Genomic DNA, 12,698 nt, shown 5'->3' with positions numbered 1-12,698 from the left:
TAAAATTATGAAGTTAATTATTACTATATCAGAGTTCCAAATTCATAGTTTAGTAACTTTATGAGACTGATTTAGTTGAATTAGCTTTTTTTCCCCTCTGTTTTACAGATGGTGCCTCATCCCAAGATATTTACTTACTTACTGCTCATTATGCCTAGTGGCATGTAGTGCAGCAACAAAGGACATTTCCCCAGGTAAAATTCATTTATTTCATCTCCTCTTCCACAATTTGATACCAGGTGGTTTTGGGTCTTCCTATCTTCCTTTTCCCATCTGGTGTCTAGCGCAGGGCAACTTTTAGGATGCTGTTGCCTTCTCCCCTCAGTAGATGTCCATTCCAGTTCCAGCGCCATCTAGTTATGATGGTATCTATGCTGCCTAGCTGGCATTGAGTGAGAATAGCTCGGTTTGATATGGTGTTTGGCCAACATATTTTGCACTTCTTTGTATGGAACACTGACAGGCCGTTGATGTCATTTGGCATCATTCTCCAGCACTCAGAGCCATACAGGAGGGTAGAGAGAACACAGCTCTGATATAGCCTTAGTTTTGTCTTGGTGTTGTATTGTTTGGACCTCCATATGTTGCTAAGCATTCTGAATGCATTTCTAGCCTCATTGATTCTGTTGGTGATGTCATTATGTGTTCCCCCATCATGTCTGACTGTCTTTCCAAGATAAGTGAACTTCTCTGTTGTAGGTAGGTTATTGCCATTTACTTGGATTGGTTGTGGGTTTGGGGTGTTTGATGCCATGACTTACGTTTTATTGAGGTTTATTTAAAGTCCAATTTGCTGTGCAAAGTGGCTGAGATGGGAATGTTTTTTTCTTGCATGTGTTTGTGAGTGTTGGAAACTAGAGCTAGTACAGTAATAAAGTAAAACAAATATGTATTAACATTTCTTTATTGCTTCCAGTTTTGTTTGTTGAATGGAACTCAAACCGAGGTGTTAGGCTTGATTTATGAATTTGAGTGTTTTATGACTTTGCAGTTCCACGACCCATGATTGCTTTCTTTGTGTTCCTCTCTGGTCTCAGCAGGATTATGTAACATTTTGGTCCAAACAGAGCCACCAAGAGACCAAAACTGGAGGCCAAGATGGCAAATACCTCCACCGCATCTGCATATTTGCCTGGAGAATTGACATAAGCAGGAACAAAGGCCACCCACACAGCACAGAAGATCAGCATGCTGAAAGTGATGAGTTTGGTCTCATTGAAGTTGTCTGGAAGATTCCTTGCCAGAAATGCTAACAGGAAGCTGAGGATAGCCAGTAAGCCAATATAGCCAAGTAATACTGCAAAACCAACTGTGGACCCAACTACACATTCATATACTATCTTGTCATTGTGGTATTGAGTGTTTTTATGGGGAGCCGGTGAAGCAGAGACAAGCCAAGCAATGCAGATTGCTGCCTGAATAGAAGTAAGAACCAGAACTGTTCCTCTCTGCTGCACAGCACCAAACCACTTCAGACTGGCTCCACCTCCTGGTTTGGAGGCCTTGAACACAGCCAGAACCACCATTGTTTTGACCAGAATACATGAGACACAAAGCACAAAGCTGATCCCAAATGCTGCATGTCTCAGTTGGCATGTCCACAATCTGGGACGGCCGATAAACAGCAGTGAACACAGGAAACCCAGTTTAAGGGACACCAAGAGCAGGAAACTCAGTTCTGAATTGTTGGCGCGTACCATGGGTGTCCTGCGATGATAAGTAAAGATTACCAGAACAATCACAAAGACAAATGTGCCGAACAATGAGGTGGTTGTCAAGCAGATACCCAGAGGCTCATGGTAGGAGAGGAACTCAGTTTTCTTAGGAACACAGTGGTCACGCTGGGGGCTGGACCAGAAGTCCTCTGGACAACTGGTGCATTCCATGGAGTCTAGGAAAATAAAGGAAGTATTGAAATCCATGCTTTTCTCTCCCAAGTGTAGTTTTAAACTGAAAACCAACCATTCGTATTGCTGATCTTTCCCTCAGAACAAGGGATGCAGTCAAAGCAGCACTCAGGTTGCCCTTTCTTTCTTGTTCGTCCATCAGGGAGCCACAGCCAGTTCATGACATCATGTATTGGTAACACATCACCATTCTCATCGAAAGACACTTCATCACCAAATGTTCATCAGTCATCATCATTACAATACAAAATGGGAGTTTTTCTCTCAGTTTCTTGTTAGAAATATTTTTACGTTCACCATTATTTCCTAATACCCAGCTTAAATATATCATTATTATATCATTTTATTGTTGTTTTTCAAATCATAAACAGGTGCAATGTAAATTGATATCACACCTACCATGGTTCCATTGTTTGTCGATTGGCGCAGCTGTTCCTGCTAAAAGGCCCTCTTCCTGGCTTGCACTGCAGCATGTCATCAAGAGCGTACGTCATAGCATACACAGCCTTGTACACATTGTACTCAGACCTGAGGTTAGAAACATCTAAAAACTGGGTCTCCACATTTTCAATATCCTCCTGTCCAGTGCATAGCGTTCCCCCAGTTTCCACCCAACCTGCTGGAGGTGGTGCAAATCTACACTGAAACGTGTATTCCCAAAACTGTGTCACCTAAAAGCAGAAGAAAAAAAAAAGAGGCAGGATTAAAAAACAGTACAACCTCTATAGCACAATTTTAGATCAGCTGTAGGGTTTTAAAGCCCTGCCATGCTATTTCCATGGATATTTTTGTCATTTTGGTCAGGACATATTTGTAAGAGGAAGTCTCTTAGTCCTGCTATTTCTCCTCGACGGATGGCAATGCCCAGAGTGCCTCTCAAATAGGGCATGAGATGGGCTGTGTGGAGTGCAGTAGCTGTTGTCCAGGCTTCACTTGCTATCCATTGCCGGTCTGTCACATTCTGCTTCAGCACCTGTGCAGTGGTTCATATGAAGAAAGATTATTTTATAAAGTTATTCAGTCAAGTATATTTAAAAAAAAAATAGATTTTCAAGAAAATACTGATTTGTCAACATGCATACAGTGACATATAAGCATATATAGGAAACATAAAAACTAGTCTGAACCTCTTCCATTAATTCATACATGTGGCTGTCATGAGCAAACACCATGACCACACGAGCTGTTGATGTCTTTATCAAATGTACAATCTTCCTGAGTTTATTTGAGTCACTGTCCCAGGGCAAAACCTCTGAGTATGCCAGACAACCTGCACCAGACTGAGCCAGGTCAGACGGAAAGGATCGGGCAACATTGAGTCCATAGTCATCATCACTGACCAGAAGGCCGACCCAAGTCCAGCCAAAGTGTTTCAGAATCTGAATCATGGCACGCACCTGAGTGGATACAGAGTGGAGGCATTACTGCAAAGGTTGGAGTAATCTTTCAGTAGGAAACCTGCTAAACAGGTTCCACAAAAACAAACAACTTCTTAAATGGAACAAAGACTGTGACAGTGTTAAAAGGATTATATATGTATTTTTCAGTATTAATGCACAAAACATGCAATTTGTCATGTCCCAAACACAGGAGCTTGAATTCAAGTATGCTATACTTTCTGTAAAAATATATGCATTTTAATTATTTTTATTACATTTTTACCTGGAATGCATCACTTGGGATTGTTCTAAAGAAGGATGGAAACCGTTGCCTATCACTCAGGCAGGAACATGTGGCAAAATGACTCACCTGAAAAGAGACATACAGTATGCACACATGCAGTCTACAGTATCTCAGGAAAGTCAATAGACCGCTTTGAACAATTTGACTCATTTCAACCATTTATACATCTTTATAAATTCATAAAAGACCTATCGAAATCACAGAAAGAAAATCAAGCTCACCATGGGCAATCTGAATAAACCCAGCACACTCGAGATGGCTATAGAAATTGTTGAATAGGCATCACCCACAATCCCTACAACTGGAGGGGTCCCTGAACAGTTCTCCTTCAGCAGAAACTGCTCCTCTTGACCACTGGCCAGCACCAAAGCAGCACGAAATCCAGTTACAAGTTCACCACAGTCATCATAAAGACTGTATCCCAGAGTCACATTAGGTAGCAGATTGGAGTTTCTGTTGATCTCATCAACAGCAAAGACCATTGTCATGGCCTGCCTGAAGCCCTGAGTGTTAAAGCTAAAACATTAAAAGTATTTTTGAACCACTGAAAATATTGTGAGAATACAAGATTAAAATGATCCCATTTACATTACCATATTATCAAAACATCCTGTATTATAACGTCATTTCATCACATACATTTCATTATCTGATTACGATGCATATCACAACACATGACACTTATCTCAGATCTCTCTCTTTTTTTTGGTCATATATCTTGAATAGACTGAATATTTCTGCTTCATGCTGCATGCATATGAAACTTACCCTTCACAGGTGGGTTCTTGTGGTTCTGAAGTGAATTTATTCTCAGGGAAGACTGAGATGTAGTGGATCTTTAACACCCCACCAAAAACCACATCGCCAGCCTTGTGCAACCCATTGAGATGAAATTGTCTCCATAATTTACAAGATAAGGAGAGAGAGGAAGATTTAGACAAGAAAAGGGAAACACAAAAGACTAAGTATATGTTATAAACCGCTCCCATAACGCCTGTCCTCTCTTCACCCCTGTCTCCAAGCTTAATGTGTGGTTGCTTTATTTTATATTCTGATGTATGATATCCTCATTGGGTCCATTTCGTCATTGTTTATTCTTTTATACCACCTATCAGGTCATGGCAAGGAGTGTGGGCAGGACAACAGAAATATAATCACAATAGTAATAAAGTAAAGAATATTGAAGCTAATGGAATGATGGATTAGTTGTCTTTATATATCAGGAATACATAACAGAAATATATACAGTATATCAATTATAGTGAGAAAAGAGCACACAGTTTACCAGGATAGCTTGACCTGTGCTTAATTTCTGCTTATTTCAGTATGTGCCATATTTGTGTTTCTGCTAAAAAACAGTTGTCTCACGCTCTCCTTAAAGGCAATGACAACTTGTAAAATATAAACTAAGCATCAGTGTAAGGATGTTAATACAATAATATTCAACTAGAAAATTTCCTCTGGGGAAATTCTGAAAGGGCCACGGGGGCTACTGCCGGTGTGTGTACACTATGATGAGATTCTTCAGAGATTTCAAACAATTAATACTAGTAATGTTATGATACTATATTATATACAAGGAGCACAACTACAACAAGCACTCCTTTTCAAGTATTTATTTAAACAGCAACCTATTCCCTTTCAACCTCAAAATGTGTGCGTGTGTGTGTGTGTGTGTGTGTGTGTGTGTGTGTGTGAAACGTGTATCTGGAGGAGTGTGCGCTTATGCATGCATTTGTGTGTGTGTGTGTGTGTGTTTGTAACTAAAATCACATAAAGTTACCTGTGTGTGTGTGTGTGTGTGTGAAGCATGTGTATCTGGAGTGTGCTTGCTTACGCATGTAACTGTAATCAGTAAGATCCTTTGATGCAAGATAAATCAAAGGCTAAGTTGACCAATCAGATCAGAGCAAGCAACAGAAATAACTGCCACCTGTAGAAGGTTCTGGCACAGTGACAGCAGCCAGAGCTGGACAGACTGGAATTTCTGGCCTCGAACAGAAAGCATTTTTGGAAAAACCATAATACCTATAATTGATCCGACTTCACTTTGAGTTCTTCTTGAACAGCTACATATAAGAAAAATGAAGTGATAGCTTTGTAAGAGCGATGTGAAAAACTTTTAAATATGCTTTTCTACAGAAATCTTCCAGCGTTTTTAATATAGCAGTCAATGGGGCTGTTGGTGCGTGTTGGTGGCGCATCTGTGCGTCCTACGCCCAAACTATAACTCTGACAGCTTTACCAGAGGATTGTGAGTGACAAGAGAAATTTTCCTACGTTTCTATGGATAAATTAATTCTGTAGAGTGGAATTTGCGGCGTGGAGCGCAGTTTTCAAATGTATTTTTTGACAATTTTTTCTCTCCCTCTACTCTGCAGCGATGATGTCACACACTGTGTCACGAACATACCATGCAATACACACCCATTATAATCTTTGAATTTCTCCAAAAGTGATCATGGTCATTGAACAGGGATTGATAAAAAACTATACGACCTATCCAAACGTGGACTAATACACCAATACACAAAACTTGTGTCTACTGTTTAAAGTTTAAATGGGGTCTCTAGGTGAAATTATGCCGGAGAAGTAGATGTTTGAAAATCTCCAACTATTGTTCTTTTTTGCTAATTTTTTCCGGCCGTCCCATTGACTTCAATGCAAAATTTTGGGCAGTTTTTGGCAACTTTCGTCGCGAAAAATTCATATCCCGAAGAGAAAAGTAATAGCACACCGATCCTGATCAAACCGCACGTTTTGATATATAATTTGTCTAGGAGTGGGACGGAATTGTGTCCAGAAGAGGAAGAAGAAAAAATCCACAGTATAACAATTGTGCTTGGTGCGATTGCCCTGTGGCCCTAATAATATAGTACAGTAATATCGTAAAACAAATATGTGTTGACTTTTATTTATTGCTATCAGTTTTGTTTGTTGATGCAACTCAAAAGTAGTTATTAAACTTGACTGATGTATTTGAGTGTTGATTTTACATGTGGTACTTTGTGGTTCTAGTGGATTAGTAGCGGGACAAAATTGTGTCGCCCCGAGCACTGGTTCCTACAGCTATTGCTGTAGGTGCCAGTGCTTGGAGCGATCGCCCCGTGGCCCTAATAATTAAAAAGGTCTGACAGCTTATTCATTCATGGGCATCAAGGAGGTGAATTTATCCTCCCAATAGGAGATGGGCTAACACACAGCACAGGAGATCAGCATGCTTAAAGTGATGAATTTAGCCTCATCAAAACTATCAGGAAGATTCCTTGCAAGGAATGCAATTAGAAAAGCGGATATGTACAGTAATTCGGTTTCATGGAAGGTCAAAAATCCGGCGGCATCCATAGCACTTGACGGGCATTACATATGATCAGTTCTGCAGAAAGTTTTGTTGTGTAAATAGTTTCTTTAGTCTGAAGCTCAATTCTGAATCTATTCTGTAACTAGTTTTTAAATAAAATATATAAAAAAGCAACTTCCATTCAACCCAACACTTAAAGTCTTACATTATGAAATTTTTTTTAAACATGGTTTTACATGTGGAAAAAAAAACCATCTAGTGGGACCACAGGTAGGCCACAGATGGACTTTGTTCATTTGTGTATGGTAAACTGACTTGAATGGAAAATGCGACATCATTTTCCTTTAAAAAATGTGTCTGGCGTTGTTCTTTGACAAGGAAACATCCAGCAAACTCAATTTCCCATGATGCCTTGCATTTTATGGCCCTTACAGATGTGATTGGTCAGAAGAACATCCGTCAACACAGGAAGTCTCAGCAGCTCTAAAAACTCGACAATTGCATTGCTTCATCCTCTTTACTTTCCAGCCTCTCCAGAGAAGGCCACACTCTCTTTTCCCCAGCATCTGCCCGGGGACACAGTCCCTCTCCCAGACTGCTCTGTGCATCAAGATTTTGATTAGTGGACACAAAGTTTACTACAACAGACACAGAGACCACGACAGGTCTTAACTTTACTTGGAAGCAAAGGACTGCTGGACTACACTAAGAACCAACTCTAAAGCCTTTTTTTCTGCACCTTTCTTGACTTTCTTGACTGATTTAGTTGAATTAGCTTTTTTTCCCCTCTGTTTTACAGATGGTACCTCATCCCAAGATATTTACTTACTTACTGCCTCGTGGGATGTAGTGCAGCATCAAAGGTTGTCCTCTCCTGTCTGTTCTGGGTGATTTTCTGGACATTTCCCCAGGTAAAATTAATTTCTTTTATCTCCTCTTCCACAGTTTGACACCAGGTGGTTTTGGGTCTTCCTCTCTTCCTTTTCCCATCTGGTGTCTAGCGCAGGGCAACTTTTAGGAAGCTGTTGCCTTCTCCCCTCAGTAGATGTCCATTCCAGTTCCAGCGCCATCTAGTTATGATGGTATCTATGCTGCCTAGCTGGCATTGAGCGAGAATAGCTCGGTTTGATATGGTGTTTGGCCAACATATTTTGCACATTCTTTGTATGGAACACTGACAGGCCGTTGATGTAATTTGGCATCATTCTCCAGCACTCAGAGCCATACAGGAGGGTAGAGAGAACATATCTCTGATATAGCCTTAATTTTGTCTTGGTGTTGTATTGTTTGGACCTCCACATGTTGCTAAGCATTCTGAATGCATTTCTAGCCTTATTGATTCTGTTGGTGATGTCATTATGTGCTACCCCATCATGTCTGACTGTCTTTCCAAAATAAGTGAACTTCTCTGTTGTCGGAAGGTTATTGCCATTTACTTGGATTGGTTGTGGGTTTGGGGTGCTTGATGCCATGACTTACGTTTTATTGAGGTTTATTTAAAGTCCAATTTGCTGTGCAAAGTGGCTGAGATGGGAATGTTTTTTTCTTGCATGTGTTTGTGAGTGTTGGAAACTAGAGCTAGTACAGGAATAAAGTAAAACATATATGTATTAACATTTCTTTATTGCTTCCAGTTTTGTTTGTTGAATGGAACTCAAACCGAGTTGTTAGGCTTGATTTATGAATATGAGCGTTTTATGACTTTGCAGTTCCACGACCCATGATTGCTTTCTTTGTGTTCCTCTCTGGTCTCAGCAGGATTATGTAACATTTTGGTCCAAACAGAGCCACCAAGAGACCAAAACTGGAGGCCAAGATGGCAAATACCTCCACTGCATCTGCATATTTGCCTGGAGAATTGACATAAGCAGGAACAAAGGCCACCCACACAGCACAGAAAATCAGCATGCTGAAAGTGATGAGTTTGGCCTCATTGAAGTTGTCTGGAAGATTCCTTGCCAGAAATGCTAACAGGAAGCTGAGGATAGCCAGTAAGCCAATATAGCCAAGTAATACTGCAAAACCAACTGTGGACCCAACTACACATTCATATACTATCTTGTCATTGTGGTATTGAGTGTTTTTATGGGGAGCCGGTGAAGCAGAGACAAGCCAAGCAATGCAGATTGCTGCCTGAATAGAAGTAAGAACCAGAACTGTTCCTCTCTGCTGCACAGCACCAAACCACTTCAGACTGGCTCCACCTCCTGGTTTGGAGGCCTTGAACACAGCCAGAACCACCATGGTTTTGACCAGAATACATGAGACACAAAGCACAAAGCTGATCCCAAATGCTGCATGTCTCAGTTGGCATGTCCACAGTCTGGGACGGCCGATAAACAGCAGTGAACACAGGAAACACAGTTTAAGGGACACCAAGAGCAGGAAACTCAGTTCTGAATTGTTGGCGCGTACCATGGGTGTACTGCGATGATAAGTAAAGATTACCAGAACAATAACACAGACAAATGTGCCGAACAATGAGGTGGTTGTCAAGCAGATACCCAGAGGCTCATGGTAGGAGAGGAACTCAGTTTTCTTAGGAACACAGTGGTCATGCTGGGGGCTGGACCAGAAGTCCTCTGGACAACTGGTGCACTCCATGGAGTCTAGGAAAATAAAGGAAGGGTTGAAATCCATGCTTTTCTCTCCCAAGTGTAAAGTTTTAAACTGTAAACCAACCATTCGTATTGCTGATCTTTCCCTCAGAACAAGGGATGCAGTCAAAGCAGCACTCAGGTTGCCCTTTCTTTCTGGCCATGCGGGTACCTGGAGGACAGCTCTCACTGCACACTGACCGGGGGGGCTGAAGAAAGAAAGAATCTGTCATTCTCCATTTCAATACACTGCTTATATCTGCAGTCCAAATAAGATTTGTCTGAAGAATAACCTCTCTAGATTCAAAGTTCCAAAAGATTTTGTCTTCATCCAGTTTGAGTTCTTCACCTTTGGCCGACCTCTTAACCTCACCCACATTCTGAATCTTTGTTCGTCCATCAGGGAGCCACAGCCAGTTCATGACATCATATATTGGTAACACATCACCATTCTCATCGAAAGACACTTCATCACCAAATGTTGTAGTGAAGTTGACTGTTTGCAAGTAATGTACAACCTGCAAGAAAAACAGAAAACATAAACAAGCAGAGGACACTGCTGCTGCCTATTGGCCAGTCATCGTCACAATACAAAATGGGAGTTTTTCTCTCAGTTTCTTGTTAGAAATATTTTTACGTTCACCATTATTTCCTAATACCCAGCTTAAATATATCAATATTATATCATTTTATTTTAACATTTGAGACTCATAACACTACATTTAGTAAGTACCTCAAGGTGTAGTAGTTGGTTTTCAAATCATAAACAGGTGCAGTGTAAATTGATATCACACCTGCCATGGTTCCATTGTTTGTCGATTGGCGCAGCTGTTCCTGCTAAAAGGCCCTCTTCCTGGCTTGCACTGCAGCATGTCATCAAGAGCGTACGCCATAGCATACACAGCCTTGTACACATTGTACTCAGGCCTGAGTTTAGAAACATCTAAAAACTCGGTCTCCACATTTTCAATATCCTCCTGTCCAGTGCATAGTGTTCCCCCAGTTTCTATCCAACCTGCTGGAGGTGGTGCAAATCTACACTGAAACGTGTATTCCCAAAACTGTGTCACCTGAAAGAAATGTTTTTAAAAGTCAGTATTAAAAAACAATACAACCTCTATAGCACAATTTTAGATCAGCTGTAAGGGTTTTAAAGCCCTGCCATGCTATTTCCATGGATATTGTTGTCATTTTGGTCAGGACGTATTCGTAAGAGGAAGTCTCTTAGTCCTGCTATTTCTCCTCGACGGATGGCAATGCCCAGAGTGCCTCTCAAATAGGGCATGAGATGGGGAGTCTGGAGTGCAGTAGCTGTTGTCCAGGCTTCACTTGCTATCCATTGCCGGTCTGTCACATTCTGCCTCACCACCTGTGCAGTGGTTCATATGAAGAAAGATTATTTTATAAAGTTATTCAGTCAAGTATATTTAAAAAAAATAAGTTTTCAAGAAAATACTGATTTGTCAAAATGCATACAGTGACATATAAGCATATATAGGAAACATAAAAACTAGTCTGAACCTCTTCCATTAATTCAGACATGTGGCTGTCATGAGCAAACACCATGACCACACGAGCTGTTGATGTCTTTATCAAATGTACAATCTTCCTGAGTTTATTTGAGTCACTGTCCCAGGGCAAAACCTCGGAGTATGCCAGACAACCTCCACCAGACTGAGCCAGGTCAGACGGAAAGGATCGAGCAACATTGAGTCCATAGTCATCATCACTGACCAGAAGGCCGACCCAAGTCCAGCCAAAGTGTTTCAGAATCTGAATCATGGCACGCACCTGAGTGGATACAGAGTGGAGGCATTACTGCAAAGGCTGGAGTAATCTTTCAGTAGGAAACCTGATAATCAGGTTCCACAAAAACAAACAACTTCTTTAATGGCACAAAGAGTGTGACAATGTTAAAAAGATTATTTATGTATTCCCAGTAATAATGCACAAAGCATGCAATTTGTCATGTCCCAAATACAGGAGGTTGAATTCAAGTATGCTATACTTTCTGTAAAATATATGCATTTTAATTATCTTATTATAATTTTACCTGGAACGCATCACTTGGGATTGTTCTAAAGAAGGATGGAAACCGTTGCCTATCACTCAGGCAGGAACATGTGGCAAAATGACTCACCTGAAAAGAGACATACAGTATATACACATGCAAACTACAGTATCTCAGGAAAATCAATAGACCTCTTTGAACAATTTGACTCATTTCAACCATTTATACATCATTATAAATTCGTAAAATACCTATCAAAATCACAGAAAGAAAATCAAGCTCACCATGGGCAATCTGAATAAACCCAGCACACTCGAGATGGCTATAGAAACTGTTGAATAGGCATCACCAACAATCCCAACAACTGATGGGGTCCCTGAACAGTTTTCCTTCAGCAGAAACTGCTCCTCTTGACCACTGGCCAGCACCAAAGCAGCACGAAATCCAGTAACAAGTGCACCACAGTCATCATAAAGACTGTATCCCAGAGTCACATTAGGTAGCAGATTGGAGTTTCTGTTGATCTCATCAACAGCAAAGACCATTGTCATTGCCTGCCTGAAGCCCTGAGTGTCAAAGCTAAAACATTAAAAGTATTTTTGAACCACTGAAAATATTGTCAGAATACAAGATTAAAATGATCCCATTTACATTACCATATTATCAAAACATCCTGTCTTAAAATGTAATTTCATTACATACATTACATTATCTGATTATGATGCATATTACAACACATGACACTTATCTCAGATCTCTCTTTTTTTGGTCATATCTTGAATAGACTGAATATTTCTGCTTCATGCTGCATGCAGATGAAACTTACCCTTCACAGGTGGGATCTTGTGGTTCTGAAGTGAATTTATTCTCAGGGAAGACTGAGATGTAGTGGATCTTTAACACCCCACCAAAAACCACATCGCCAGCCTTGTGCAACCCATTGAGATGAAATTGTCTCCGTAATTTACAAGATAAGGAGAGAGAGGAAGATTTAGACAAGAACAGGTAGACACAAAATACTAAGTATATGTTATAAACCGCTCCCATAACGCCTGTCCTCTCTTCACCCCTGTCTCCAATCTTAATGTGTGGTTGCTTTATTTTATATTCTGATGTATGATATCCTCATTGGGTCCATTTCGTCATTGTTTATTCTTTTATACCACCTATCAGGGCATGGCAAGGAGTGTGGGCAGGAC

General features: G+C 40.6%; 2 protein-coding genes across 2 annotated transcripts; both read right to left on the bottom strand.

Annotated features, from left to right (window-relative positions):
• Positions 1-977: 977 nt before the first annotated feature.
• LOC131969945 (extracellular calcium-sensing receptor-like) lies at positions 978-4,072 on the bottom strand. The gene is made up of 6 exons (XM_059331176.1): positions 3,812-4,072; positions 3,570-3,656; positions 3,035-3,304; positions 2,715-2,880; positions 1,963-2,112; positions 978-1,891 (listed from the first exon to the last, which is right to left on the bottom strand). Exons 1-6 carry the CDS (start codon positions 4,070-4,072, stop codon positions 978-980), a joined length of 1,848 nt encoding a protein of 615 aa, XP_059187159.1.
• Positions 4,073-8,586: 4,514 nt separating this feature from the next.
• On the bottom strand, positions 8,587-12,546 carry LOC131969944 (extracellular calcium-sensing receptor-like). Its single transcript, XM_059331175.1, has 9 exons — positions 12,326-12,546; positions 11,784-12,078; positions 11,542-11,628; positions 11,010-11,279; positions 10,647-10,857; positions 10,283-10,560; positions 9,782-10,006; positions 9,574-9,697; positions 8,587-9,500 (listed from the first exon to the last, which is right to left on the bottom strand). Exons 1-9 carry the CDS (start codon positions 12,544-12,546, stop codon positions 8,587-8,589), a joined length of 2,625 nt encoding a protein of 874 aa, XP_059187158.1.
• Between the last annotated feature and the right edge of the window lie 152 nt (positions 12,547-12,698).

This window comes from Centropristis striata, chromosome 4 (assembly GCF_030273125.1).
Source record: "Centropristis striata isolate RG_2023a ecotype Rhode Island chromosome 4, C.striata_1.0, whole genome shotgun sequence".
NCBI classification, from domain to species: Eukaryota; Metazoa; Chordata; class Actinopteri; order Perciformes; family Serranidae; genus Centropristis; species Centropristis striata.
This window is presented reverse-complemented; position numbering and strand designations above follow the sequence as displayed.

Coding starts and splice junctions, on each gene's coding strand:
- LOC131969945 (XM_059331176.1), bottom strand. CDS start 4,072: ATGGTCTTTGCTGTTGATGAGATCAACAGAAACTCCAATCTGCTACCT. Junction 3,305..3,569: donor TCCCAAGTGATGCATTCCAG/GTAAAAATGTAA, acceptor GTATCCACTCAG/GTGCGTGCCATGATTCAGAT. Junction 2,881..3,034: donor TGTATGAATTAATGGAAGAG/GTTCAGACTAGT, acceptor ACCACTGCACAG/GTGCTGAAGCAGAATGTGAC.
- LOC131969944 (XM_059331175.1), bottom strand. CDS start 12,546: ATGGGAGCGGTTTATAACATATACTTAGTATTTTGTGTCTACCTGTTC. Junction 12,079..12,325: donor CAAGATCCCACCTGTGAAGG/GTAAGTTTCATC, acceptor TTAATGTTTTAG/CTTTGACACTCAGGGCTTCA. Junction 10,007..10,282: donor AAACAATGGAACCATGGCAG/GTGTGATATCAA, acceptor TTTTTCTTGCAG/GTTGTACATTACTTGCAAAC.